Consider the following 26,646-nt stretch of genomic DNA (forward strand, 5'->3'; position numbering starts at 1 on the left):
CAATACATCATTCTCCTCCACATAACCAATTCAGGCCATGGCCTTTTTCCCATGTTGAAGAGTATCCAGCCAAGTCTCTTGTAGGCCTCTGAGGTAGAGAAGAACTGCTGGACCTCATCCCCTTCCCCACTACCACTCCCTTCTCCTTTTGTGTCGTGTCTTTTTAGATTGTAAGCCTGAGGACAGGGAACTGCCTAATTAAATAGTTTGTACAGCACTGTGTAAATTTACAGCGCTTTATAAATAAAGGTTAATAATAATAATTGTAGCAAAAAACATTCCTTCATCTGTTTCAAACAGCCCTTGAAAATCATGGTGCAGCAATACTATTCCGAAACATACCTGGCTAGGTCCCTAAAGGCACCAGAGCCCATCTCATCTTTGAAGCTAAGCAGGGTCAGCCCTGGCTAGTACTAGAATGGGAGACCACCAAGGACTACCAGGCAATTGTAGGCTATATTTTAGAGGAAGGACCTGGCAAAATCACCTCTGAAGATTCCTTCCTTTGAAAAACCCTATGAAATTCATTAGGTCACCACAAGTCAACAGGTGACGTAAATTGTGTGCTGTTGTGCAAAAGCCTTGAAAAGTGCCTTGAAATATTAAGATCATCTTGAGACATTTGGACCTTGAGTTGCTAGTTGTCTTCTAGATTATCTAGATGCCACAATTTGCTTCTAGATTATTACCAGAAGTATGTCACAAGGTGTAGGATTTAGAATATTGTAAATTGGGTTGTTCCAAGTTGTTAAGCTATTTTAGTCTCACCAAAGTGGTACTAGTCAGGAAAATATAGTTCCCTCTGGTCATATTAACCTGCATGTGACTGGGAACACTTAAGCTTCTTACCAATGGGCAATGGGACTGACTCACCCTTCCAGGCATGAACTACCAAAAGATTTGAAAGGAAACCTCCACTTTTTAACTTCCTGAAGCTATAATCAGCTTCCAATACCGCCAAGCCTTTCCCCAGGCGGCTGAGACTCCTGTTGGGTGAGCTCCACCATGCAGGACTCTGAGAGTCAGTTTAACCAACTGCAAAGAGATCTCCTCTAGTCCAGGAAAGGACTCAAAAGCAGAAACCAACGCGCACAAGACACCTTGAAAAGTTTTATTCATTAAGCACTTGGTTATGGGTCCTAGCATGATGGAACAAGCAAAGCATGGAAACCCCACAGAATAGTTAAGAGATTTTTATTCTAATAGCTTTAATTACAGTGCTTGTTTGTCGAAATGAAAACTGAAAACAAGTATACAAAACAGTTGATTACTGTGTATTGAAAGCAAATAAAGAGATTTTCCACAACACTAAACAAACCAGTTCTGATAGTTCCTCAAGTTAAAATTTAAACAGCTCCAGCTTCTTCAGTGTTTTATCAAAATACAAAAGAAAAAAAAAGTTAAGAGGTCTTTCTTGATGGCAAATCTGAACCTTGCAGTATGAGGGATGTGAAAGGTTTTCACAGATATACAGATGTAGGATTGTTCCAAAACAATGGCATCGAACACTTCTAAAATGGAATGGAACTCCAAACGCTCATGCTTTTATATTTTATTCCCCTAGACGCTACGTTAGATGGCTTGGATGGCATTTCTTACTTGAGAACAGTACTTGCTGATGGCAGAGCTGAAAAAGCTACATGGGCTGCTGTGCTCTCTGTGGAAAGAACTTGCCTTCTGGAGGAGTTCTATGCAAGAAAAGGCCAAAACACTTCTTTGGGTGTGTGTATGTACTGGGGGAGGGAACCAAACAGGACAAATGAAGCTGGCATCCAAATTAGAGGCAAGAGAATAAAACCGTTCTTGCCTAGATCTGAGAGAGAGTTGGAGGGTTGCAGCATTTGTTATGTGTGCCAACTTCTTCTTTAAGCCTGTGGCCTAAACTGAACTCTGACTTTATAAGGGCCTCGCATTCACATAAAAACACAAAAAAGGTTGTCAAGCACAGAAAGATCCAGAATGCTGCTCATTCTAGGATCTGTAACATGTTAAATTGCTGGTATTCAAGTTGTTGCAGAACTTACAATGGATATTTTGTTCAAGTGTTTCAGCTTTCCTTTTTTTAACCCCCCCCCCCAATAATTTATCAAAGAAACTGACATCTCCAGGCTAAAAAACAGCCACCGAATCTGGCCTCCTCCACAGACCTCACAAGCCAAGAGGGATAGTATTCAGCTCTAGCGTACAACCAGGTCACTGGCCACTCTTCAAATCCATTTTAAATCCCTTTCCCAGTACTAAACAGCGAGTTGACTTTCTTTACAATAAAAAAAGCTGAGTAATATTGCATAGGAGTACCAGAAACTGTCTCATTGGAAACAAGAACTATTTACATTAAATAAGAAACCTAAACTGTTTTCAGGCTTGGATTTGCCACATGTACAGCATGGTGAAGGACATCCTGTGACAAGAGAAATGAAAACAGCTTCCGGCACTCAATACCACAAAGTAGCATGGTTTGCCACATTAGAATAAAGCAAAGGGCGGAGGAGGAAGAGGAGGAGAAGGAAATCAGGAAGGGTGGAGAAAACAGGGAAAAGAGGAGTAATTTAGGGGTTCATTTCTGGTTTCGGAGTTGATTGGACAACCAGTCCAGTCCTTCATAGAGACCGTCTCCACTAGTGGCACAGGTGGCCTGGATATACCAGTTCCTGTGGCGAAGAGAATGCAGTCCTAGTTTGTCTGTGATTTCTGCTGCATTCATCGCATTCGGCAGGTCCTGAAAATGGAAACAACCCGGTTTAGAAAATACACCTTTCTCCTTTAAATAATCGTGGTAAATATCCACATGATGCAGCCACCTTCTGCCTAATGGTAAGACTTTACACTTATCATGGTCTAAAGAGTGGAGACTAGACTGCAAAACAGACATGTTGCAGAACAGTGCTTGAAGAATAAACATTTCCAGATAACCCCAGCTAGCCTGCCAAGCCCTATATAACAAAATGGTACAGTAGCTACTTACCATGAATGTCCAATTCTGGGTTAAATAAAAGTTCCATTCAAAGTGGGTTATGCCCATTACTTCTCTGGGTAGTAATGGGCATAAACCACTCTGCATGGATTACTCCTCTCCCCAAACAGAATATCCTGAAATGCACTATGTGAAACCTAGGCAAAGTTTTGTCCTTATAAATACACGTCCTGACAGCTCACTTAGACCCAAGCACAGTCTGTTCAGAATTGCTTGAGTCTTTCCTGCATTCTGCTGAAATTTATTTGGCTGAAATCCTGTTGGTGTGCTAGGCAGCAGAGGTAGTGAGGGCAGGAGGAAAAAGTCTGTGGGCCCAGTGGTTGGAAAGAAGGAAGGAAGGTGGTAGAGAAAGAGGCTAATCAAAGCCAACACATTTTGTCTTTTTTCCCTTGCTGCTGGTTTGTGACCCTTGAAAAAGTGCAGCTCTAGTGAAGAGGAGAATTCTGGCACCTATTCCCGAGAAAGGCCTTCTGAGTTCAGTGAGACACAAATGAAGCACTGGAACAAACAAGAAGTTATCCAATGTGAGAGGAGCATCATTTTCACAAAAGCTTACACTATAACTTATTTCACACAGATCCCTTTAAAACATAGTTACTAATAACAAAAGATAAAAGCACAGCACACCACTTCACACATGCTACAGCTTTACCCAGAATCAAATTTCTATATATCTGTTCTGCTTCTAGGATTTTCCCAAAGGAGAAGGCAGGGATTACTGAATTCTGGGGAAAGGAGGTAAGCATGGCATGAGGATTTCGGTCCTGATCTATAACTGCTCCCTCTGCAGTCTAGGAACATATCTTATGAGATACAAGATTAAATTTTCAAGTAGCTGATTTCTGTATTACTCATGTACTTTTAAGTTTGGGGCAGACTGCTACATATGCTTACCGTTTAGGATATAATTGCTGAAACACTATTAAACCCAGGGCATAGATGAAACGTATTGGTTTTTAGTACATCTGCTGTCTTTCCTATCCTTTTAAACATTGTGGCATCCAGGTTTGGTATTTTCATGGCAACCTGAAGATTCTAAATGTGGTTATGGTTGCACAAACCAATAGCTGTTTCCACGAATTTTCAGATGCAGAAAGCACCAGAGGTTAAAGAGACTAACACTTTCCTGGCCAAAAAATCCAATCTAAAAAATAGTAATTTATCTTTACACAGGCAGGTGCTTTTTACAGCTGTTATATCAACAAACTGGTTTCAAATAGCTCCCTGTTGGTATAGAGATAAAGCAAACATATACAGCAATGAAATTTTCAATTTAACCAGATTTCAGAGTGACTGGGATCAGTCTGCTTCATTTACAGAAGATATTTTGAAGAAGAAATCAGAAGAGAACAAACTTATGCTGCCAGTTCTATGGTGCTGCTTCTTCAAAAGAAGCCACTGAAGTCTCCTACAGGTAATGCAGCTACAAATCAATGGCAATGCCTTTCTACTGCCTGCACAGATTACATGGCTATCATTCTGAACCCAGAGCAGAAATGCACCCATTTTCACCCTCCTCTCAATGCCAAATTGTATACTAGTTCCCCTTCTTGGTTTTTTGTTTTTAAATTAAGATACAAGATAGTTTTTAATGTTTTAATATTATTACTGTTTAATTCTGTTTTAGTACTGGGAATGGGGGGTGGGTGGTAGGTCTAGGGTTTTATTTTTTAACTCTCTTGTAATTTGTTGTATTTTATTGTTGTAACCCGCCCGGATTCTTTGTGATTGAGCGGGCTAGAAATAAATCTATTATTATTATCATTATTATTAGTCATGACCTTCTCACAGATGAACGGTGTTGGTTAATATTAACACATCAGCTACAGCAAATGAATCATACCAGGGGCAGGATGGGGAAATAAAACTTGAGCTAATAGAAATCAAGTCATTTTTGTTGCTGTGACCCAGCTTCACATCTGTTTAATCCATCCTTTCATGTCAGCCTAAGATATTATGGACAAACAGGGACAGTTAAGACCAGTGATTGCCTTTTAATTAATTCTCATTTCTGGCCACCAGATACTGAAAAAGTAAGCCTAATGAGAGGAGCAGCATGGATAGATGCTTCTCAGTGCCCCATATATCGTCTTACCTTTCTCTTCTCAAGTGCCATTAGCATTGTTATTATTATCATTTGCAATTTAACACTAAGCAAACTGTCAAAAAACAGCAGCACAACTCCAAGATCTCCAAGCATGGAAAAACATAACACGGGGTAGCAGAGATATTTTGGCTCATGGACTGCTTTTGCCCCAGGTACAACCTGATTCTGATTCTCCATCTGTCTCTCCTCAAAGTCCTTTTCATTGCATTTAAGAAATCTGTACAATTTCCAGTCCCAGATAACAGCTCAGTGGTGTGTGTTTTTTATGCCACTATTAACTTGGCAAGGCAATTGGGAGCAAATCCAATCAATCAACATTTAGAAAGTGCGCTGAGCTCCAGCCTCAGGACTCAGTCCCAAGTGAGTGAGGAGTGCTTTATTCCCTCTACCTTTCCTGGTGGGTTGGGCAAAGAAAAGCTCCCAGATGGAGCCTGTGCTGCAAATGGAGAACCTGAGATAGGGACTGTGACCATAGCCTTGGATGTCACCCCACAATGTCAGCCAGCCTACAGTGAGCCAACCAGCCTGAGGAGTTGGGACCAATTTCCCTACAGCCTTATACAGATGTCTGCCCAACTGGAAGTTATTTATGCCTTTAAAAAACTAGGCATTGTGGTGTTTTACTACAAATTATATTTAATTCTATGTTATCTGTTAAGGCAACTGTTTGGGACAGCCAATAACAAGTTATACTGCATATAAGGTTGGGGGAGTAAAGGGGTTTGGGGCATAAATATAATCCTTTGGCAAATCATAAGTGCAAACTGTTAAGTGAAGCCCTGGGTGTTCTTTCATCACAGCTACATCACATGAGGCACAACAGATCCTGCAGCGGTGTCATGCAAGAGATTGTATTCAGCACCTGATAGACATAAAATTTTATATCCAGTGGTATTGTGTCAATCCCCACAAAGCAACAAAAAGTGTGACCCTGCTGGTGCTCTTGGACATCTCAGCGGCTTTCGATACTATTGACCATGGTATCCTTCTGGAACGCCTGAGAGAGTTAGGTATCAGGGGCACTGCGCTCCAGTGGTTCTGTTCCTACCTCCCAGGCAGATTCCAGATGGTGAGGCTGGGGGATAGTTGCTCCTCTAAGAGAGAGATGACATCTGGTGTCCCCCAAGGCACCATTCTATCCCTCATGCTATTTAACATTTACAAGAAGCCGCTGGGAGAGATCATCCAGAGACATGAAGCACGGTGTCATCAGTACACTGATGACACCCAGATCTATCTATGTCTCCGACTGATAACGTGACTAAGGATGGCACCTCTCCTCTGGATGCCTGCCTGGGGTCAGTAATGGGCTGGATGAGAGAAAACAAATTCAGGCTGAATCCAGAGAAAATGGAGGTACTTGTAATAGAGACCCCTAGTCCAGGGACGGAGATTTGTCATCCAGTCCTGGATGGGGTCACACTTACCCTGAAGGACAAAGTTCGCAGTTTAGGAGTACTCCTGGACTCATCTCTACAATTATCATCTCAAGTGGATGCGATGGCCAGGAGTGCTTGGTACCAGCTGAAGCTGATATGCCAGCTGCGTCCCTACCTGGACCAAAAGGACCGTGAAACGACATGCACGGGTAATCTCTCACTTAGGTTTCTGTAACGCGCTCTACATGGGGCTACCTTTGTACCAGGTTCAAAAGCTTCAACTAATTCAAAATGCAGAAGCCAGATTGATCACTGGAACTTCCAGGTCAGATCATATAACACCTGTCTTAAAATCTTAACACTGGCTGCCAATTAGCTTCTGGGCACAATACAAAGTGTTGGTTGTCACCTTTAAAGCCCTACATGGCTTGGGCCCGAGTTACTTGAGGGAATGCTTCTACCGACACAATCTGCCCCACACCCTCAGGACAACAGGAAAGAATTTACTAAACTACCCAAAGGTCAGATTAACAGCCACTTCCAAAAGAGCATACACAGCTATGGCCCTCAGGTTATGGAACAATCTTCTGGAGGAGATCCGTCTCATCACGACTCTAGATGCCTTTAAGAAGGCACTAAAGACGGATCTTGTCCGGCAGGCATACCCTCCTGACCTTATATAAAGAACTCTAGAAAACCCTACTTCTGGTCATAATAGTATAATTTGACCGCTGCCCTTTGATTGCTGTAATGAAATTGTTATACTGTTTGATGTTTTTATGATATGTATTTTAGACATGATTGCCATTGTATGGAGACTTCTGGTTGCAATCCCGCTTCGATCTGTCGGGAGAAGCGGGAAAATACAAATAAACTTATTATTATTAAAAGTGAGAACTCTCAAAGTCCATCCTCATAAATGGCCAAAACTGAGAGGGGTCTTTTGGTTGCACTATGCAGAATCATGTAACCCATACCTGTTTGTTGGCAAACACTAAAAGGACAGCGTCTCTAAGTTCATCTTCTGCCAACATTCTCATAAGTTCTTCTCGAGCCTCATTGACTCTCTCTCTGTCATTGCTATCAACCACAAAGATCAAACCTACAAAGGAAGCAACAAAGTTAAGTAAGAATGTGCTGGAGAGCAAACAGTGGTCATCCTTCATTTCTAATTAAAGCAATGGGAAATTTCAGTCCTGTACAACTTTTTGTCATCATCCACTTCACATGGCAGTATCTTAAACTAGATTAAGGACAAGACATAGAGAAAAAGAATTTCAATTCAGAAAGGTTCTAAGCACTGATTTTGGCTCCCCCCCCCCCCCGAAAATATGCCCTGGGAGGTATACAAGGTCTATAATCTAAATATCTATTCACCCAACATGGCAAATTACTGGGTTTAAGTCTGGTGGTGGTGGTGAATTAATTTATGATGAATTTTATGAGGGTACAATTTACTCAATTTTAAAAAGTACTGTTTTTGATCAAGTGAGATACATAAGCAAGAGAGCTATTTTCTGGGTTCAGTTCAAAATCCAGGCACATAAGATTTCAGCTGACTTGAGACAATGCAATGTATTTAAAACTAGGAAAGAGTAGGTAGGCACTCTAAGTAAGATGTGAGATCTTTCAGGAAAGGCAGAAAACTGTTAACATGTGGCTGATCAGGATCTCTATGCCAAGGCTGTATGATAAATTAATTAAAGCCAACAGTTAACAGCAGCAGTGATTTCACCTATTTCTAATATGGCACTCTCTCTTCCTATCTTCATCGTTCAGCCCAGAGGTCCGAAAGTGATGTTCAAGGGATGTTATCCCATATCATGCACAACTAAGATAAACATTATTGCTGAATGGGAAAGCTATTTCAAATATTTTGCCTTGAATTGATATCTACTTGGAGGGAAGGCACCAACCTGGGTATATTAGACATTTTCACCTACAAAACAAAGGAGGAGAAGCTGTACAAGCCAGTATTTGTTATGATGTCTTTAGCCATCTACTCATAAGACCTAACTTCCTCATGCATTCCAACAGCATCTAACAGTTGACTGAATTAAGTTGCCAGAATAAAAACTAACAGCTAGTATTTTGGTCCTGCAAAGCAGAATTAAGAAAGGTATCTACCAGCAAGGCAAACTCAGTTTATAATGGAGGTAAGATTTGAATCAGAGACCTCCTACTTTACAGCTCAACTTTACTGATGTTAAACTTCAGTAGCTTCTCTTACTATATCTAAATATTCTTTATATCAAGTCAAAGACCACATATGTTGCCTTAAAATACCTTGGAAGGAAGGCAAGATATAAATATAATAAATATAAAAACAATTATATAATAAATATTAAACATGTATTTATTATTTATTTATTTATGGTATTTATACCCCGCTCTTCAGCCCTAAAAGCTATCAGAGCAGCTTACAATTGACAATGGATCTTCTATGTTTCAGACAAGTCTTCTCCAGCTCTACCGGAGTCACAGAATGAACTTGGGACCTTGCATGCAAATGCTCTGAGCCAAAACCAGTCTCCAGCCATTGAACCAAGAGGGATTCATTAAGATAATAAAATGAAGGTGACCTGGGTCACATCCAGGGGAAACAAAACAAATGTGTTAACTTGTTTTTCCAGTGACTCTGTAACTCTAGCCTTTGGCTCACACCAATTTTGACATATAAGTGCCACCAATACCAAGCTCCCTACATGTGAACCAGTTTAGTTACAAAAACAAAACATAGGTCAATCTCTCAGAAAATCTGCTAACTCAGCCGGTGTGCTGGAAGAAACACCTGCAAAAAAGCTACCAATTCCGGTGAGCATAATGGTATCTTTATTAAAAGGACAGGAGGCTAAGAATGAATAGGCCATCCAAGAACCAAAAAGTATGTGCTCAGTAAGTGATTTTCACTGCACGGACTGGAAACACACTACTAGTTGAGAGAGCTGCTGCAGGGTTTTCTTGATTTGCTCTAGCCAGAGAAGGAGGGACAATAAACTGATAACATACAAGAGAGACCAGCAACTCATTAATTGGACTCGGCTCATACAATCTTACTACATGGTGTTTGACAGCCAGTGTGGTACAGTGCTTGAGCTTTGAATCAAGACTTGACTTTTACTTGAGACTAAAGTTTGAATCCCTGCTCAGCCATGGAAACCACTGAGTGTCCTTGGTCAAGTCACACACTCTCAGCCTTAAACAAAGGCAATGGCTAACCCACTCTAAACAAAGGAACCAACTGTGCAGGGTTGCTGGGTAACCACCATCTTCTACTGGTTTAGTTGCTGACAGCTGACACACTATTAACCCTGAAGCTAGCATGTCTAAAAGCCAACAAATGAGGTGCTACTGTTGACCACTGCTTATACAGAAATATGACCACGGAAATATGGTCTATACATTTGTTTTTACACATTCTAGGAAAAAAGGAATTCGAAAGAATACTGTCAAGAACTAAGATGTGTACTAAGAGACTGTTTTATAATAAGTTGGACCATTGGTACATCTCACTTTATTGGAGCAACTGGATGAAGCACTGCTGAATTTCAGAGAGAATCCAACAATGCAACTTGGGAGCGTCTGTATATAACACATGTGCTCTGTCATTGAGCTATGGCCCTCAAAATATTTGGACAAATGCAAATGTTAGCACACTCAGAAAAAAACATTCTAAGCACCATGACCTACAGCTGGACAAAGTAAGATAATCTAACTCAGACAGGATATCTCCTAAGAGTCTCTCTGCACAAAATGTTTGATAATCAATTTGACAGTTCTATACGTTCTCCATCATATGCAGTCCTGAGATACACAGCTGATGAATTCATTTGATATTATCAACATAGTTATAAAGTAACTGAAGTAGCTTCAGGCATACTGACCCAACCGTTAAACAGGCTTCTATAAACACAAACAGTATGCAGACTTTATAGAGGGCAACTTGCCTTGTGTGTTCTGGAAATAATGGCGCCAGAGTGGTCTGATTTTATCTTGGCCACCTACATCCCACACCGTGAAGCTAATGTTCTTGTATTCTACTGTTTCTACATTGAAACCTGAAACAGAAATGGTGGAATAGAAAGTCATCAGTGAAAAATGTGCTTCTCCATTTTTGTTCAAAGCATTTCAAGGAGTTAATAATGTCAGATTTCTGTTCTTCAGCACCTCCCCGCTCCTCATCTGACAACCCTTGGAAAATTTACAATCACATTTTATAAGACAATCTGAATATTTGCAATTAAAGTGCACACTAATCCACCCTTCCCTTATAGATGATCTGTAAGCAGAATACATATAGAGAACATATATCAATTCCACAAAAATACTCCTCTACAAATGAGAATCAAACAAGAATTCATACTTCTGAAACTAAAATAGCACATATGTTATCACTACGGACCAGAAAATTGGCTCCTTGATTTGGAATTGCAATTTGCTGAATAACAATGGCTATACTGAAAATAAATTTCCAGCTGAATTTTGTTTTATGTCTTTGATTTGCCTGTACATGATTCTAGGGAATTCTGGGTACTTTGTAGTCTAAAGATGTAATAAATAAAAGAGAGAAATGTTCCAAGAAATATTTGAGTTCTATCTTATGCTCTCAAGGACCAAACTGGAGGGATCTATGAACATGTACCAACTTGCAGTTCCAGCAACCTTGCAACATGCAGCTCTGCATCAAGTCTATATTTCTAGTGGGAAACAAATGCTTTGCTGTAGGCATATCAGAGACCACTACAGATCAAACCTATGCTTCCCCCACAATGCTGTGTTGAAGAGGACACACTCCTGTCAGCATTCATGCAATTGTTGTCTTCATCTCATTTTAAACTTGTTTTTAAAAGAGCCATGTGTGAAGTTGCTTGAAGACTTACCTATAGTAGGGATGGTAGTTACTATTTCACCGAGTTTAAGTTTGTATAATATAGTAGTCTTTCCTGCAGCATCCAGCCCAACCATAAGTATACGCATTTCTTTTTTGCCAAAGAGGCCTTTGAAAAGGTTAGCAAAAATATTCCCCATGCTTGAGTCTGGTATTCACTCACTGGCCAAAGAAACCTAGAAGAAATCAAAGAGGTTAGTTCCGTATGATACCATGACCACATCTGATTCAATCTCCTGGAATTCAGTTGGAGACATTCCAAGTAAAAGTATGCTTAGGCAGCTCACAGTTCTGCAATTTCAATGCAGAATATAACTTTCAAGCGCAAGAACAGGAGCTTAGTATGAAATGGTATTGTAACTAGGAAGTATTTCAGAAGAGAAAGATAATATGAGAGTATTCCACTTCCCTTAAATGAAAACAAACACGCTTCACTAAACTTTACCACAGGACGCACTCATTCTCTGCCAGTGAAATTAGAATGGCTCTGACAATGTAAGGTTGGAAAGATCCAATTTCAGCCATTAAAATTCCAGTGCACCAGCATCACCAAAGCCCCGGGCAATCTTGCTTCTCATTCTCCCCACCCAAGGCCACTTAAGTCTCCTTAGATTTAGAAGTCCAAGCCAGACTCCATGGGTTGGCAAGACTATAGGCAAATAGGGTGGACAATATAAAAAGAATTATACATTGTTTATAACATGCAGCCCTGTGGATTGCAGTGTCCTTTATTAGAATAAGATCACTCATTACTGGCCTTAACAGAATTCTTTTATTACCACTGTTCAGCAACAGATCTCTGATTCTTTTGAGATAGGCAAAACATATAATCCCAGCCCATGCTATGATTCTGCATGAATATTTCTCCTCTACTAAATGTGTAAGGCAGAGATGAGTCAACATAGGGACCACACCTTGGTCTCACATACACAGACAACCAGTAATAGCAGTGTGATGGGTTTATCCCCCTCCTTAAAGATTCAGATTCAGACACGGAGATCAATATCCTAGTGACTACACACACTTCTGATTCTAAGATGTTTCACAAAAACTTTTAAGTGAAGCTGAACTGTATATAAATCCTGATCTCCAAGCACTTTTAACACCTGATGTCCCTGTGCCATGTTTTTAAAAATAGCCGATGCTCTGCCAGTTTCTTCTGACAAGAGGAAGTGGTTCCTGGAGTCGAAAGTACACACCATCATTTCAGATCTGAAGTGTCTCATTAGTGGTCACACACCAGTTACTGATAAACATAAGTCTCACAATTAAGATTTTCTCTCATGATTGACAGTGCAAATTCAACCTCTTTTGACTTTGAATCACAAACATCACTCACAGGTAGCAAAGTAAAATCAAGTTATAATTCTTTATGATGCTCTGGAGGTGTATTGGGAAATGAGAATATCAAATCAAACCAACAGGCAAAAAGCCAATACTTGAGACAGTATTTAGTGCTAGGTATCAATATATTCTGAGCAACCCCCTGCTTTAAAAACATCCAACAACCAATTCCTCCTTTAAACATGCATAACAACCAATGTCATCATATGTGGCAACTCATATGGTAGTAATGCTATAAAACCTTAAAGTAAAAGGGATGAACACTTAGATGATAACTTGTGCATAAAATAATATATTTACACAGCTGGCAGAATACATGTGCCATATTTGATAATCATGTTATCTATAGCAGCCTATTTTATACAGTCCACTGCATCGCATAATTGTGTCTACTAAGCTGTATGCCAGTTCAGAGTTATGTATGAAAGGGCTTTTAGTACAACTACCTCTGGTTGGTTAATGTCAATGTAAGGGTTACACCTATATATGCATTTGGATTTGCAATCTCAACTCATGTGAAGGGAGTCCTGTACCAGGAGAAAAGCACAGTATAAATTAAACAAATACAGAGCACAATGAGACTACTCTAGAGCAGACCAGTTTCCATTTACACATAATATTTATGATGTTCACTGGTATTTCACATATAAAGAAAAAAAAGTATTTCGGGGCATGCTAAACTGCAGATGTACAACCATCTTGGAATCTTTCCCCAGTATTTATAAGGCTCTAGGCTAATAAGGGTTGCAAAGTTCATTTACTCAATGTTGACACAGTATACCCTGTTATTCTGGTTTTAGCTTTCTAATGAATTCATTTATCAACATTTCAAATGACTACAAAATATTTATTGCTGTATGGGATGCCTTCACACTCCCTTCTCATACAGTTCCTTTCCACCCAACTGGGGGGAAGCCATCCTGAGTCAGAATACATCAAAATCCACAAAAGAGAGATACCTATATTGGCCAAACAAGATACAGAAAATGCATCATGCAAGTTTTTGAAGCTTCACTGGTTTCTCCACCAAGCAAAGATGTTAAGAATCATATATGAAAAATCATAACCATCTTGTCAGTAGCTGATCTGGCTGACAGACTGGATGAAGGCAAACAAACTGAAACTTAATCCAGGCAAGACAGAGGTGGTTCTGGTCAGTTGCAAGGCAGATGAACACAGCAGGGATTCAGAGGGTATTGGGTGGGATCACATTCCCCTTGAGTAACGTTGGTTGGTTATAGAGGATTTGAAAATATTGGCATTGATGAAATACATTATTTAGATATGTGGAAACATGTTAAGATACAAATTCTATATATGAATATATAATGTTTATGTTTGGAAATGTGTGTAGGCAAAGCGAGATCATAAAACAGGATGAATAACTTAAATCTTTTCAGCTCAACATAAGACTTGTAAATAGTCAACAAAGACGAATCCTGTTGGGAAGATTGTGTTATGTAATGAAGTTGTATCTGTTTCTTTGTTGAGTGTAGGTATGTTTTATGTTAATAGTTTTTTAAATTAATGTTACTATTTGTTTTTAACTATAAAAGAAAAACATTAAGGAATTATGAGAAACGTAATGCTTATTTAGCCTTCTCTGTCAGAGAGCTCTGGTGCCACAATAAACTACAGTTCCCAGGATTCCTTAGGGCTGAGTCAGGGCAGTTAAAGTGGTCTCAAACTGGGTTGTTTCTGCAGTGTGCTTTGGACCTATGTTTGTTGCGCTTGTTTTGGGATCCTAACCTTCCCTGAACTTTGTGCCACAGAGGCTCATGTATGTTCCAAGACATCTCAGGTCCTCATCAGGCAATGTAGGAGGGGAGCCATTTTCAGTTCAAAATGCCATTGACATAGGACAATATCCTTGTTGCCACAGACTGCCAAAGTTGCATTTCAAATATACTACCTGAAGCTTAACACATGTTCAGGTTTCTGAACATATTTAAGAAATCTGCTTCATCTGCCGCAGGATTCTAAGTGACCTGGTTTCTCACCTAAGTACAGACTGTCCAACGTTTCAGTTGTCAGAAAATGTGCATGGCTGCAGTAGAGGCATTTGGCCTATTTAAAATTCTTCTTTCAGCTTTTTTTTCAAGACTTCTTGGTAAGGCAACAACCATTTGTGTAACAGTATAAATTACAGACTGAAGACAGGTGTGACCTTTATATTGGCAAATGTAGTTTGATAGCTAGAACTCCGTATAAGAACAAATTGTGCAGAGCCATCCATTGTGTTTGAAGGCAGTGTGCGAAGGAAGAGGACAGTGAATACACTCAGCCCTCCACATTTGCAGCTTTGACTTTTGCGGATTTGATCATTCATGAATTTGATTTGTATGTTCTCTCTATGAGTCTCTTGGTCCTCTGGCATGACTCTATCCTCAATGTCCACCAGAAGAAGGACCTAGAGATTCCTAGAGTGGTGTTTCATCCAGTAAAAAAAGTTTTCCCACTTTCATGACTGTCCTTTGCCCCTAACCTCAGCGAGTGCAGAGGGCCCACTATAATTTCTAATGGCACATACTACTTATTCTTCCAGGAAGTCAATTGTACTGGGCTGAAACACTCCAACTTGGACTCAAGACATATGCCGTGGGTTGCTGACACACTCCAACTTTGGCAGCATGGTCAACAGTTGAAAGCCCATCCACCCAGTAAGGAGCACTCTGGGCCTCGTGCATCTTAGTACTCCTTTCTCTTAACACATAGTAAAAGAGTACAAGCGTGTGCCCGGTGTTTTACGTTTTCTCACTATTGTTTTGCTTAATGCAATAAGCTCACACTGTGCTTTCTTTAGCAGGAGCTACGGAGTGAGGTAGAGAGTTCACAGGTATGCTGCTATGAACATCTAGTTCAATTCTAACTTTGCGACTTTATAGCCCCTTTTAAAAATCATCATCTTTGGATTCTGATACTAGAACACTGCTTGCCAGCTGCAGAAAGTTTCACTCATATGAACAGAATCACTTCTGTTCTGAAGGATACTTTGCAATTGCTCCTTAAATACAGTGGATTCTTGGTATCCATTGGGTTTTGGTTCCAAGACACCCTGAGGATACCAAAATCCACGGATACTCAAGTCCCATTATTTATCATGGTGTAGTAAAATGTGTCTCTTATATAAAATGACAAAAAGAAGTTACAAGCACTGGATCATTGAATCTGTGGATGCAGAATCCAGAGATTTGGAGAGCCAACTGTAGCACAAGGGTTAAGTACTGCACCCCTGGAACAGATCTTCTTGCATGACTAGTTATGAATTCTAAAGAGAATCTACCCAGACAAGAAAAGGCCATATGTAGCAACCAGATCCACTCCAAAATACTTTCTAGCATTAAACTGCTTAAATACTAAGCTGCATTACTTGTTACTCAACTCAGTAAGCTCAAGTATAAAACTGGTTTTTCCCTGTGGTGTGCTTATAAATTCAAAGATAAAGGAACAATACTGGTTAACATTTCCACTGAGGTCCTTCTGGGACCTGAACGAAAATGGAAATGTCAGCAAAGTAGCAGCTTACATTTTCTCAAAGAACTACTAAAAAACCCCCAAGAAATAAGTTCAGAATTTTGCAAGCAGCAAGAAAGACACAAAAAACCGGCCACTATAGCAGGAACTGCACTAAAACACCTTTCCTATAAGCTGTAAAAAGGGGTCTGTGTGATAATTTGTCTTGTGATGTAAAGACTATGTGGCTGATACTCGATACTTTCATTGTAGTAAAAGAATTCCTCAGAAAGATTTCTGCTGAGTTTCACTTTCATATTGTGTTCTACCTGTAGCAACCATGATACCATACTAGTTGAGTATCCCTTATCTGGATACGCTGGAATTCTGAAATATCCCAAAAGTAAAAACTGTCCACATGGGCGGCTGAGACAGTGACATCTTTACTTTCTGAGGATCCAAAGTACACATATTTTGCTTCATATACAAAGTTATTAAAAATATTATGTATAAAATTGCCTTCAGGATATGTGTATAAAAATGTACATGAATTCAATGTTTAGAGTTGCAAGATATTTCATTCTGTATACGCAAATATTCCAAAATCAAAAACATTTCTGGTCCCAAGCATTTTGGATAAGGGATACTCAACCTGTATATGAATTCAGTGCAAGAGCTAAGGGCAGCAGCTATCTTTTCATCAGAGGTCTACTCAGAGGCTAGTTCCACTCAATTAAATAGGTCTTGCTCTCAACTAGTGGATACTGATTTTAGCCCTAACAATTCAGAAACAGTATCCATATCTTTCTTAGCTACTATCCAGACTCCAATAAAACACCATGCTTTAAATTAAATCTGAGGTAATAGCATGGTTTAAATGTATAAGGAAAACCAACATATGAGGAAGATGGTAAAGTATCTTACAAATGTAGGCACTAAAGAACATGAATGATTAAATGTCCAAACAGCTATTCAATGTTTGTGACCTGTGGTCTCATCGATTTCCTCTAAGCACTTTCTGCGCCTTCCATATATATTCAACTGTATGTTGACCTCATGTATAAGGTGAGGACAGGTTTTGGAGCCAAAATTATGGATTTTGATATGGCCCACTGATGAGGGTAAAACTTAGAGGCACACAACAAAGGATGTAAAAGATAAAGCAAAGGAAAACAATGCCAAAGAACTTACAAAATTCTGGCAGGCAGACATGTCTGTGCTCACCCAAAAGGAGGGATGGATGAAGAGGGAACGATGGTAAATCATAGCTGTGCGATGTGCAGCACCCAGACTTGGGTGAGGCTAAGAAAAATGCACACGCATCAAAAAGGATGAAAAGGGCAAAGCAAAGAAAATGGCAACTACACTGGCAGTGATCATAGCCTTTCACTTTAATGTGATTACTCTGCCTGATTCTAATGTAGAAAAGCTGACAAACATACACAAATGTCTTCTTCAGATCCTTCAAACCCCAATTCTTCTCAACACTCCTTTCAGCTGAAGTGCCAAAGAGCTGCCACTGCTGCCATTTTGCCACTCGGGCATTCAAAACGATTAAAAGTGGTGCCATGGTGGAGAAAAGAGAACGAAAGGGTGAGTGCTTTAAGTTCTCCCAGGATGGACTAAGCTCTCATCTTTCGCCATTGTGCACAGAGAAAGGATGTGGGTTTTTTTAATGATTTAAAGTACAGTGGGACCTTGGTATCCGTGGGGATCTCTTCCGGACCCCCTTCATGCACACCAAAATCCGTGGGGCCTCAAGTCCCATTGTCCCCAATGGTGCCGTGGCTGCATGCAAGCGCTGCCACTGGTGACAATGGGGGCTTGCTGTCCATGGATGCTTAAATCAGCAGATGGCAAATCCGCAGATAACAAAGTCCCACTGTACAATATTACACTGACTCATGGATAAGTTGATTCAGGGTTTTTTGGGTCATTTTTTTTTGCTAAATTAACTACCAGAACTTACACATGAGTCTATAAAGTAAGTGGGAAACAAGTAGTGCTAAATTAACTCATTTAAGCACAGTGTTCCAAAGACGCGTTTCCAAGTCTTCTTTTTCTTATAGTATCAAAGTTTTCATGACTTGAGTATATTATCCTATACTTTGTTTGGCTTAGAGGCAGTCACTGAACAGGTCAATTATTAACAGAACAACTTAATGGCATGCTACACTGGCAAAGCTGAGTGACTCCTTGAGGTTCTGGCAAAGTGACAAATGAGCTTCATCTCCCCCTTTCCCAATCAGGGAAGCTGAGGGAGGAGCCAAGGTGACTAAGCTGTGGCCTCAGGAGCACTTCTGGAGGTCACCACTCATATCCTCTTCCCACTTCCTTTTCCTGATCTGAAGAGGGAGGGCTTCATGGCATGCTTTGCCCAAAGCCCCTGGAGGTAGGTATGGGGTGACCCAATGAATCAAACTGAGCCTGTGAGTTAAAAGTCCACCCTCTTCTCCCAGTTATTAGTCCCAATCTAAGCTATTCAGCAAAGCAGTTAATTATGCATTGTTTGATGTAATACTTTCTTCTGGCAGGACAAAAACACCTTTGTACCGTACATGAATAGCTGATCAGTTCTGTTACCTGGCTGTGATGGCTACTGGCTTAGACTGCTTTAGAAAGGATTAAGAGGAATTCCTGAAGGGTAGACACCTCAATGGCTAATAGTGGCAACAGCTGAACAGGCTTCCCATGTTTTCAAGGGCAGCACACCTTCGGCGCTAGAATCCTATAGGCAACAGCTACATTCCCATTTTGTGATCTTTTCAGGAGGCATCTCACTGGGACACAGTTCCTGTGCCTTTGGCTCTACATGTACTGTTTACCATACATCAAATACAGAAGGAAAAAGAAGACAAGTTTTCCAAGTCAGTAGCATTTACTGCTTTATACACTTGACCAGCATGGCACAGAGGTTTGACTGCTGGACTATGACTCTAGAGACCAGGGTTCGATCCCCAACTTGAACATGAAACCCACTGGGTGACCTTGGCCATGTCACATGCTCTCAGCCTCAGCAAAAGGCAATGGCAAACCACCTCTGAACAAATCTTGCCATACATCAGAAACTACCTGAAGGCACACAACAGATGGACCAAATTTGTTTTCTGCAGCTCCCGGGAATAGGACCCAGACCAATGGGTTCAAGCTGCAGGAAAAGGGATCCCACCTAAATAACAGGATAAACTTCCTGATGATAAGAGATGTTTGATAGTGGAAAACACTCCCTTGGAAAGTGGTGGAGTCTCCTTCTTTAGAGATTTTTAAGCAGAGGCTGGATGGCCATCTATTTGGAGTGCTTTGGTAGTGCATTCCAGCATGGCAGAAGGGGACTGATGGCCCCTGAGGTCTCTTCCAGCTCTATGATTCTAGCAACAACACACACAATACATCAAATTGGGAGCAACACACGCTGGCCGGCCATAGTAGGCCAGGACACATCTCCTCTCAATCGGAGCATTTTCCTTACTGTTGTGCTGTGACTCCTGAAGCAGAGTACAACAGCAGGTAAAGTAATTCTTACACCTCTCTCTAGCTCTAAGCTTGGTGAAGGGCAGAAAACAAACCTTTGCTCCCTCTCAGTCCATAGTCAGAGGGGGTGCTGTCTCGTTCTGCTTCTTAACTGGCCAGACACACCAGCATTAGGCCAGCTATGAGACACAGGAAGCATATACAGTTCTCTGTCCTCACTCCAGCTTGGTTCATGAACAGAGAAATGGAGATGCATGAATTTGGTTTGCCTTTCTGTCCAACTAGCTGTTCACCAATGGAGCACTTGCAAGATGATGAGATAGGCCCAAACATCTATGTCTCCACCACCCTGTGTTGAGCTTTAGACAAGAAGCAATGCCAAGTAAATTTCTTGATAAGACTACATTCAAGTGTGTTGTTGTTGTTAACTGCCCTTCAAGTTGGCCTCTACTCATAGTGACCCTATGAAGGAGACTCCTCCAAGACGCCGTATTCTGATCCTCTCTGCTCAAGTCCTGCAGGTTCAGGCCCAGGACCTCCCTGGTTGAGTCTTGCCATCTTCACTTTCACCACTGTCCTATTCTCACACCTGTACATGGTGATGAGGAATACAATGGCTTTAATGATTCTAACTTTAGTGTTCAGTTATATATCTTTACATTTTAGGATCTTGTCTAGTTATTTCATAGCTGCCTTTCCATTCCTAATCTCCTTCTGATTTCTTGACTGCAGTCTCCATTCAGATCACTGTTTGATCCATGGTATGGGTATCTTTGACTATTTTGATTCCCTTGTTATCTAGGTTGAATTTATGTAAATCCTCTGTGGTCATTATATTTATTGCTTTATGTTCAACAGTAAACTTGCCTTTGCACTTCTTTATCTTTCCTTAATCATTATATCTCGTCTATGATGTTTCCCACTAGTAGCATGATGTCATTTGCATATCTTACATTGTTGGTGCAAAATTATGAATCAGATTGTTATACTGCATAGCCTTGGGATGATACCTTCTATTTCACCTAGAAGCATAATACCACTTCATTAGGAGGGCTGTGTAAAGCTAAGTATGCATTTGGGTACAAGTCAGAACACTATGGCTTTCATAGGTGGTTCTGACAGTTCCTTCACCTGAAATACAGCCTACAGCACCTGGTACTAGTTGCTGGTCTCCTGTTCAAATACGAAGCAGGGTTGACTCTGCTTAGTGTCCAAATTCAGATGGGATCTGATGCCTTTAGAGCATTTTAAAAACCTGCCAACCATTCCAACAGTATCTTCCTTTAAGGAGAGCATATCCAAGTATGGCTTCTAGGCATATCCAGTCAACTTGGGGAGTTCACAGAAGAATACGACAACTGAAAAATTCAAAGACAACTAATGAAACAGGTTACTTGACGTATTAAAGCTTTAAGATAATGATAAATCCAATTTTATGCTCCTGTGTAAGCAGATGCTTCCTTGAAGAGATTGCTCAATAGACTTAATGTGTTACAAAAAGTGCGCCCTTCAATGTGTTAACGTCAAAATATAGACCCAATATAGCAGAACTCCTTATGGTTTGCTAATTCCAAATGCCATGTATGTTTGAATTTTGTTAAAGATAATAAAAATATTATCACTATGAGAACATCTTTTCAGCCCTCATATAGCCAAGCATGCATGTATTCTGTCCCAAATCTCATTCGAACTTAGCTACACCAACATCCGAATACACAGACTTGCTTAGAAGCTAAATCTAAAACAAAGCAAACAATGAAAAAGGGGACACAGAACAGATAGAGGCCTAGCCTGTTTTACAAACCAAAATATGGCAAGCCAAATATGCAACAGTAAAACTACCATCGGGTTCTAGAATATGTCAGATGTGGCAGCAACATGACAGCATACTAATACTTTACATAAAACATGCAGCAAGTGACATTCGTGACCTGCATTTGCCCTACACACGTTCCCTATGGAGTTCTACACACACAAGCCCTAGGGCTGTGGAGACTGCCGCATGCTCACTCTCTCCAACGCTGATCTTCATCCTTACAAAATTAAGAGCAGCAGGGCAAATGACTGTGGGAAGACATGGTGATTTCTGCCTCCACAGCACAGCCTTCCATATGAAGGTATCTAATATGGATCTTTCCTTATGCTGCACATATCATGAAGTACACAGCAAAAGATTTACCTGGATCATATATATTACTGTACATTTTTCTAAGTCGCAAAGGACAAAAACCCAAGCAATGATATATCATTGAAGGGGACAATGCTGGTGGTCTTCAGGGAACTAAATAACTGAAACAGTATGAGTAAAGTGGGCCCATGGTATGCGCCAGGGTTTGGTTCCAAAATCCGTGGATGTTCATGTCCCATTAAATATAATGGCATAGGAAAATGGTGCCCCTTCTCTGTGGACACGGAGGGCCAGCCATACCTAGGAAAGGAGAAGTGTCCAAGCAGAATTCACCAAGAAAGAAATGTCTGCAACTACCAGAACAGTGGGCCCTTGGCATCTGCTGGAGGTTGGGTCCAGGACTCGCCAGGTGGATACAAGCCCCTCATTAAACACAATGGTGCAGTAAAATGGTGTCCCTTGCATAAATGAGCAAAGCCAAGATTTGCTTTTGGGAATTTACGTGTTTAATTAAAATATTTTCAAGCCATGGATGCTTGAATCCTTGGATACGGAGTATTTCAGCGCTAGGATGACAATGCCAAGGCATACAAAATTTAGAAAGCTTTCTGAGAGTGACTGGCTAGTACTTTCTCACAGCCAACATGCTACAAATCTAGAGCATCTAAACGGAAAGGATAAGACACAGGGGATCCCAAGACCTTTCAACCCACTCCTCATTGCCTGACTGATAGATACATGGGGGATCCGTCATGCAAACACATGCTGCCAAAGGCAGAAGCCTTTGGTCTTTCAAGCTAAAGATACAAGAGGAGGGGATCCCTGCCAGAGCAGCGCATCTGCCTGCCTCTCTCTCTCTCTCTCTCTCTCTCTCTCTCTTTCTGCAGAGCCCAGCAGCGCCAAAGCCTCCCAGGACTGCCAGTCTTGCCTTGTATTTGGGGAGGGGGCAGATGCATTCAAGAGCCGGCATGGCATAGCAGTTCCAGTCTTGGACTTTGACTTGAGCCAAGGACCCGATTCCTGGCTCGGCCAGAGAGAGCCACTGGGTGACCTTGGGCAAGTCAGGAAGAGAAAAGCACAGCTCCACAACGCAAGTCACAGGCTCTCAGCCTCAGGGCATGGCAGACTTCCTCTGAGGAAACCTTGCCAAGAAAATCCCAGGAGAGGTTCGCCTTAGAGTCACCAGAAAGGGCTGGGCTCCGAGTCTCTGTCGTCGAGGCTCGGCTTCCCCCACAGCGAGCGAGGCCTCCCTTCAGCCGCTTGGCCTGGGCTCTCTTCCTTGCGCAACTCTCTTCCTTTCTGTCCGGCGGATGAAGTCACCCAGAGTGACTCAGAGCCAGCTTCCCAGCCTTTCGCAGCCCTTGGCCCAAGGCAGAAAGGGAGGAGGCACGGTCCACTTCCTCAGACGACGGAGGTTAACGCTCTGTCTGGCTCTCTGCTATGGAATTCTGGGAGTTAGAGTTTGTTGTGGCGCCTTCCTTCCTTCCTTCAGCTCCGCTCCGGGCCCACAACAAACTCCAACTCCCAGAATTCCATAGCAAAGAGCCAGACAGAGCGTTAAAGCGCTGCCAAACCGGGTTATTTCTCCCGTGTGGATGCTGCAGCCTCGGGAGAGAAGGGAAACGGTGGTTTGGTTGCTGGGATCGGGGAGGATCGGGAGTGGCTCAGTCGCCGCCGCCTGGGGGCCCATTTAAGGGAGAAAGGCGGGCTACGGATCGCATAAGTAAGTCCCCGTTGCTAAGCTGCCCTCCCCGAGGCCTGGGCCGCCTTCGAGACGGAGCCCGCAGTGCGGCCTGCGAGGCCTGGGCTGGGCCTCTGGCTCTTCCCCTGACTAGGCCCGGCTCTCGGCGCTTCTTACCCGTCGGCGGCGTCGGCGGCTGCTTCCTCTCCGTCTCCTCTCTCGCTGTCTCTCTGCCTTCCCCCCCTCCCCGCCTGCCGTCCTTCTTGCCTTCTTCCCGTCCCCTTGTCTTCCCTTCCTTCTGCCTCCCTCACGGCGCACAAGATGGCGGCTCCCGGCGGCCACGTCACTCAGTGCCAGGGAACTCGCAAAGGACGACGGGTAACGAGGAAGGGATGCTCCTCCCCGCCCCCGCCCTTCGCCCTTTACCTCACGCGGCAGGAAGGGGGCGGGGCAAAAGGAAGAGAGGGTCTACAGAGGCGGGGAAAGGGGGCGGGGCCAAAGGTTGAGAGGCTCCACAGAGAGAAAGGGAGAAAGGCTCCACAGTCAGAGAAAGGAAAGGGGGCGGGGCAAAAGGTAGAGAGGCTTCACAGAAAAGGGAAAGGAGGCGGGGCAAATGGTAGAAAGGCTCCACAGAGAAGTAGAAAGGGGGCGGGGCAAAAAGAAGATCCGTAGAGGGAAAGGGGGCGGGGCAAAAGGTAGAGCCCAAAGACAAAGGGGGCGGGGCCAAAGGCAGGGAGGTTACACTGAGGAGGGAAAGGGGGTGGGGCAAAAGGGAGAATGGCTCCACAGATAGAAAGAGGGCGGGGCCAAAGGGAGGGAGGCTACACTGAGGAAAAGGGGGCGGGGCAAAAGGGAGAGAAGTTCCACAGAGGAGGAGGGGGAAAGGGGCGGAGCGATGGGAGATGGCTTTAAGAAAGCAGCGATCAAAAAACCCGCACCAAAACCCTCTTACCCTCCTAAGTGGCGCGCATGCGCACAAGCAGAAGCCGTCTTTCGGTTTGGACTTAGACCTGAGAGGGCGGGGTCAATTAAAAAAAGGAGGAGGGGGAGCTAGCCGCCGGAGCATGCGCACATCTTCGCCCTCCTCGCACCGCAGGCGGTGGCCGTTATAGAACGGGAGGGGAGTTGAAAACGAGCGCGTGCGCATGCGCGCCCCTGAGGAACGACGGTTAGGCCTCACAACTGTCCCTTTTTTAAAAAAAGGGCGTGAAGGACGAATCAAGGGGGCGGGGCCTAAGGAAATTTCTACGCCCCGCCTTCATACCAAGGCTTTTAAACCGCCATGGCATCCTGGGAATTGTAGTTTGTTGGGGCTTCAGAGCTCTCTTGACAGAGAAGACTCAATATCTCACAAAACTAACATTCCCATAATTCCATAGCATGCAGCCAGAGCAGTTAAAGCGGTGTCAAGCTGCGTTAATTCTCCAGTGTAGACACACCTGAAGTCTTGGGAAAACTCAGGCTGTGTCTACACTGGAGAAATAACCCGGTTTGGCAGCGCTTTGGCTCTTTGGCTGGCTCTTTGCTATGGAATTCTGGGAGTTGGAGTTTGTTGTGGGCCCAGAGAGGAGCAGTTAAATTGGTGCCAAACCAGGTTATTTCTCCATACTGAGTCCTTAGTCATGTTTTAACACTAATGTTACTCACAAATCACAATTCCCACAAAGGATTTGCCTAGATATCGTAACCGCAAAGTAGGGCCAGGCACTGAAAGATGTACGGCGTTCACGACAAAAGTGGCACATTAGCTAGTAAAAGCTAAAAGCACTCATATACACCAAAACATTGCGCTTCTTATGCTCAAAATGGAGGCCATTTTGAAACTCCTCTGGAAAAGGAGGACCTCTGGCCGGCCTGTTGCTGAATGCGCTGTCGGCCCTCCGCATTCGCGGCTTTGGCTTCTGCGGACTGGGTTAATGCGTTCCCTCTAAGGATCTCTAGGGATCCTCCAGAGGAATCCTGTGGGAAGTTGACCATAAAGTTGTGATGAGTGCTGGGGATACAATGGACAGCCACAAAGACAAGAAAATGGGTCCTTGAGCAGATCGAGCTTGAACTCTCCCTGGAAGCCAAGATGATAAAGTTGGGGCCGTCATACTTTGGCCATCAGGACTCACTAGAAAAGACAATAACGCTGGGAAAGGTGGAGGTAGTAGAAAGAGAGGGAAACCATGTCCCAGATGGATTGACTCAATAAGGGAGGTCACCGGTATGCATTTGTAGACCTGAGCAGAGAGGGAAAGAACAGGTCTTGGAAACATCTCATGGCTTGACAACAGGACATGTGAAAGGGATCAGGACTCCAAGGAGACCGCAAGTTGAACATGAGTCAACAGTGTGATGCGGCAGCTATAAAGGCCAATGCCATTCTAGGCTGCATCAATAGAAGTATGGTGTCTAGATGAAGAGAAGTCATACTGCCACTCCATACTGCTTTGGCTGGGCCTCCCTTGGAATAATACTGAATCCAGTTCTGGGAAACACAATTCAAAAAGGACACTGAGAAACTGGAGCATGTCCAGAGGAGTGTGACTAAAATGGTGAAGGCCCTGGAAACCATGAAGCCCTATGAGGAAAGACTTAGGGAGCTGGGTCTGTTCAGCCTGGAGAAGAGACAGTTAAGAGGTGATAGCCCTGTTTAAGTATTTGAAGGGATGTCATATTGAGGAGGGAGCAAGCTTGTTTTCTGCTGCTCCAGAGAATAGGACCCAATGGAGCAATGGATGCAAGCTGCAGGAAAAGAGATGCCACCTCAACATTAGGAGGAAGTTCCTGATAATAAGAGCTGTTTGACAGTGGAATAAACTGTCTTAAGTTTCCTTTGGAGGTCTTTAAACAAAGGCTGGATGGTCATCTATCAGGGTTAGAATCATAGAGTTGGAAGAGACCGCAAGGGCCATCCAGTCCAACCCCATTCTGCCATGCAAGAACTCTCAGTCAAAACATCCCCTGTGACAGATGTCCATCCAGCTTCTGTTTAAAAACCTCTAAAGAAGGAGATTCCACTGCTCTCTGAGGAAGGAGTTTGGTCCACTGTTGAACAGCTCTTCCTGTCAGGAAGTTCCTCTTCATGTTCAGGTGGAATCTCCTTTCCTGTAGCTTGCATGTATTGCTTCAGGTCTGGAGCTTGTTTCGATTGTGCGTTCCTGCATGGCAGACCCCTTTGGGGTCTCTTCCAACTCTATGATTCTATGAATACCTTGGAATGAATTCCTTGACTA

At 42.6% G+C, this 26,646-nt stretch overlaps 1 protein-coding gene across 2 annotated transcripts; it reads right to left on the minus strand.

Annotated features, from left to right (window-relative positions):
* Positions 1-1,558: 1,558 nt before the first annotated feature.
* LOC149310131 (ADP-ribosylation factor 1) lies at positions 1,559-24,488 on the minus strand. 2 transcript variants are annotated; one of them, XM_089533767.1, is made up of 5 exons: positions 24,378-24,488; positions 11,341-11,524; positions 10,408-10,518; positions 7,438-7,562; positions 1,559-2,719 (listed from the first exon to the last, which is right to left on the minus strand). In XM_089533767.1, exons 2-5 carry the CDS (start codon positions 11,486-11,488, stop codon positions 2,558-2,560), a joined length of 546 nt encoding a protein of 181 aa, XP_089389893.1. In that variant the 5' UTR covers positions 11,489-11,524; positions 24,378-24,488; the 3' UTR covers positions 1,559-2,557. The 2 variants fall into 2 exon arrangements, with proteins under 2 accessions (XP_089389893.1, XP_089389892.1); XM_089533766.1 differs by lacking the exon at positions 24,378-24,488 and adding an exon at positions 23,603-23,840.
* Between the last annotated feature and the right edge of the window lie 2,158 nt (positions 24,489-26,646).

Source organism: Sceloporus occidentalis, unplaced genomic scaffold, assembly GCF_023333645.1.
Source record: "Sceloporus occidentalis isolate IW3139 unplaced genomic scaffold, rSceOcc1.0.p SCAF_7, whole genome shotgun sequence".
NCBI lineage: Eukaryota > Metazoa > Chordata > Lepidosauria > Squamata > Phrynosomatidae > Sceloporus > Sceloporus occidentalis.

Excerpts from the sequence above, each read along its gene's own strand:
- LOC149310131 (XM_089533767.1), bottom strand. The coding sequence starts at position 11,488 with ATGGGGAATATTTTTGCTAACCTTTTCAAAGGCCTCTTTGGCAAAAAA. Across the intron at positions 7,563-10,407 it reads TTATTTCCAGAACACACAAG|GTTTGATCTTTGTGGTTGAT; the intron begins GCAAGTTGCCCT and ends CTTCCTTTGTAG. Across the intron at positions 2,720-7,437 it reads TAGTGTTTGCCAACAAACAG|GACCTGCCGAATGCGATGAA; the intron begins GTATGGGTTACA and ends TTCCATTTTCAG.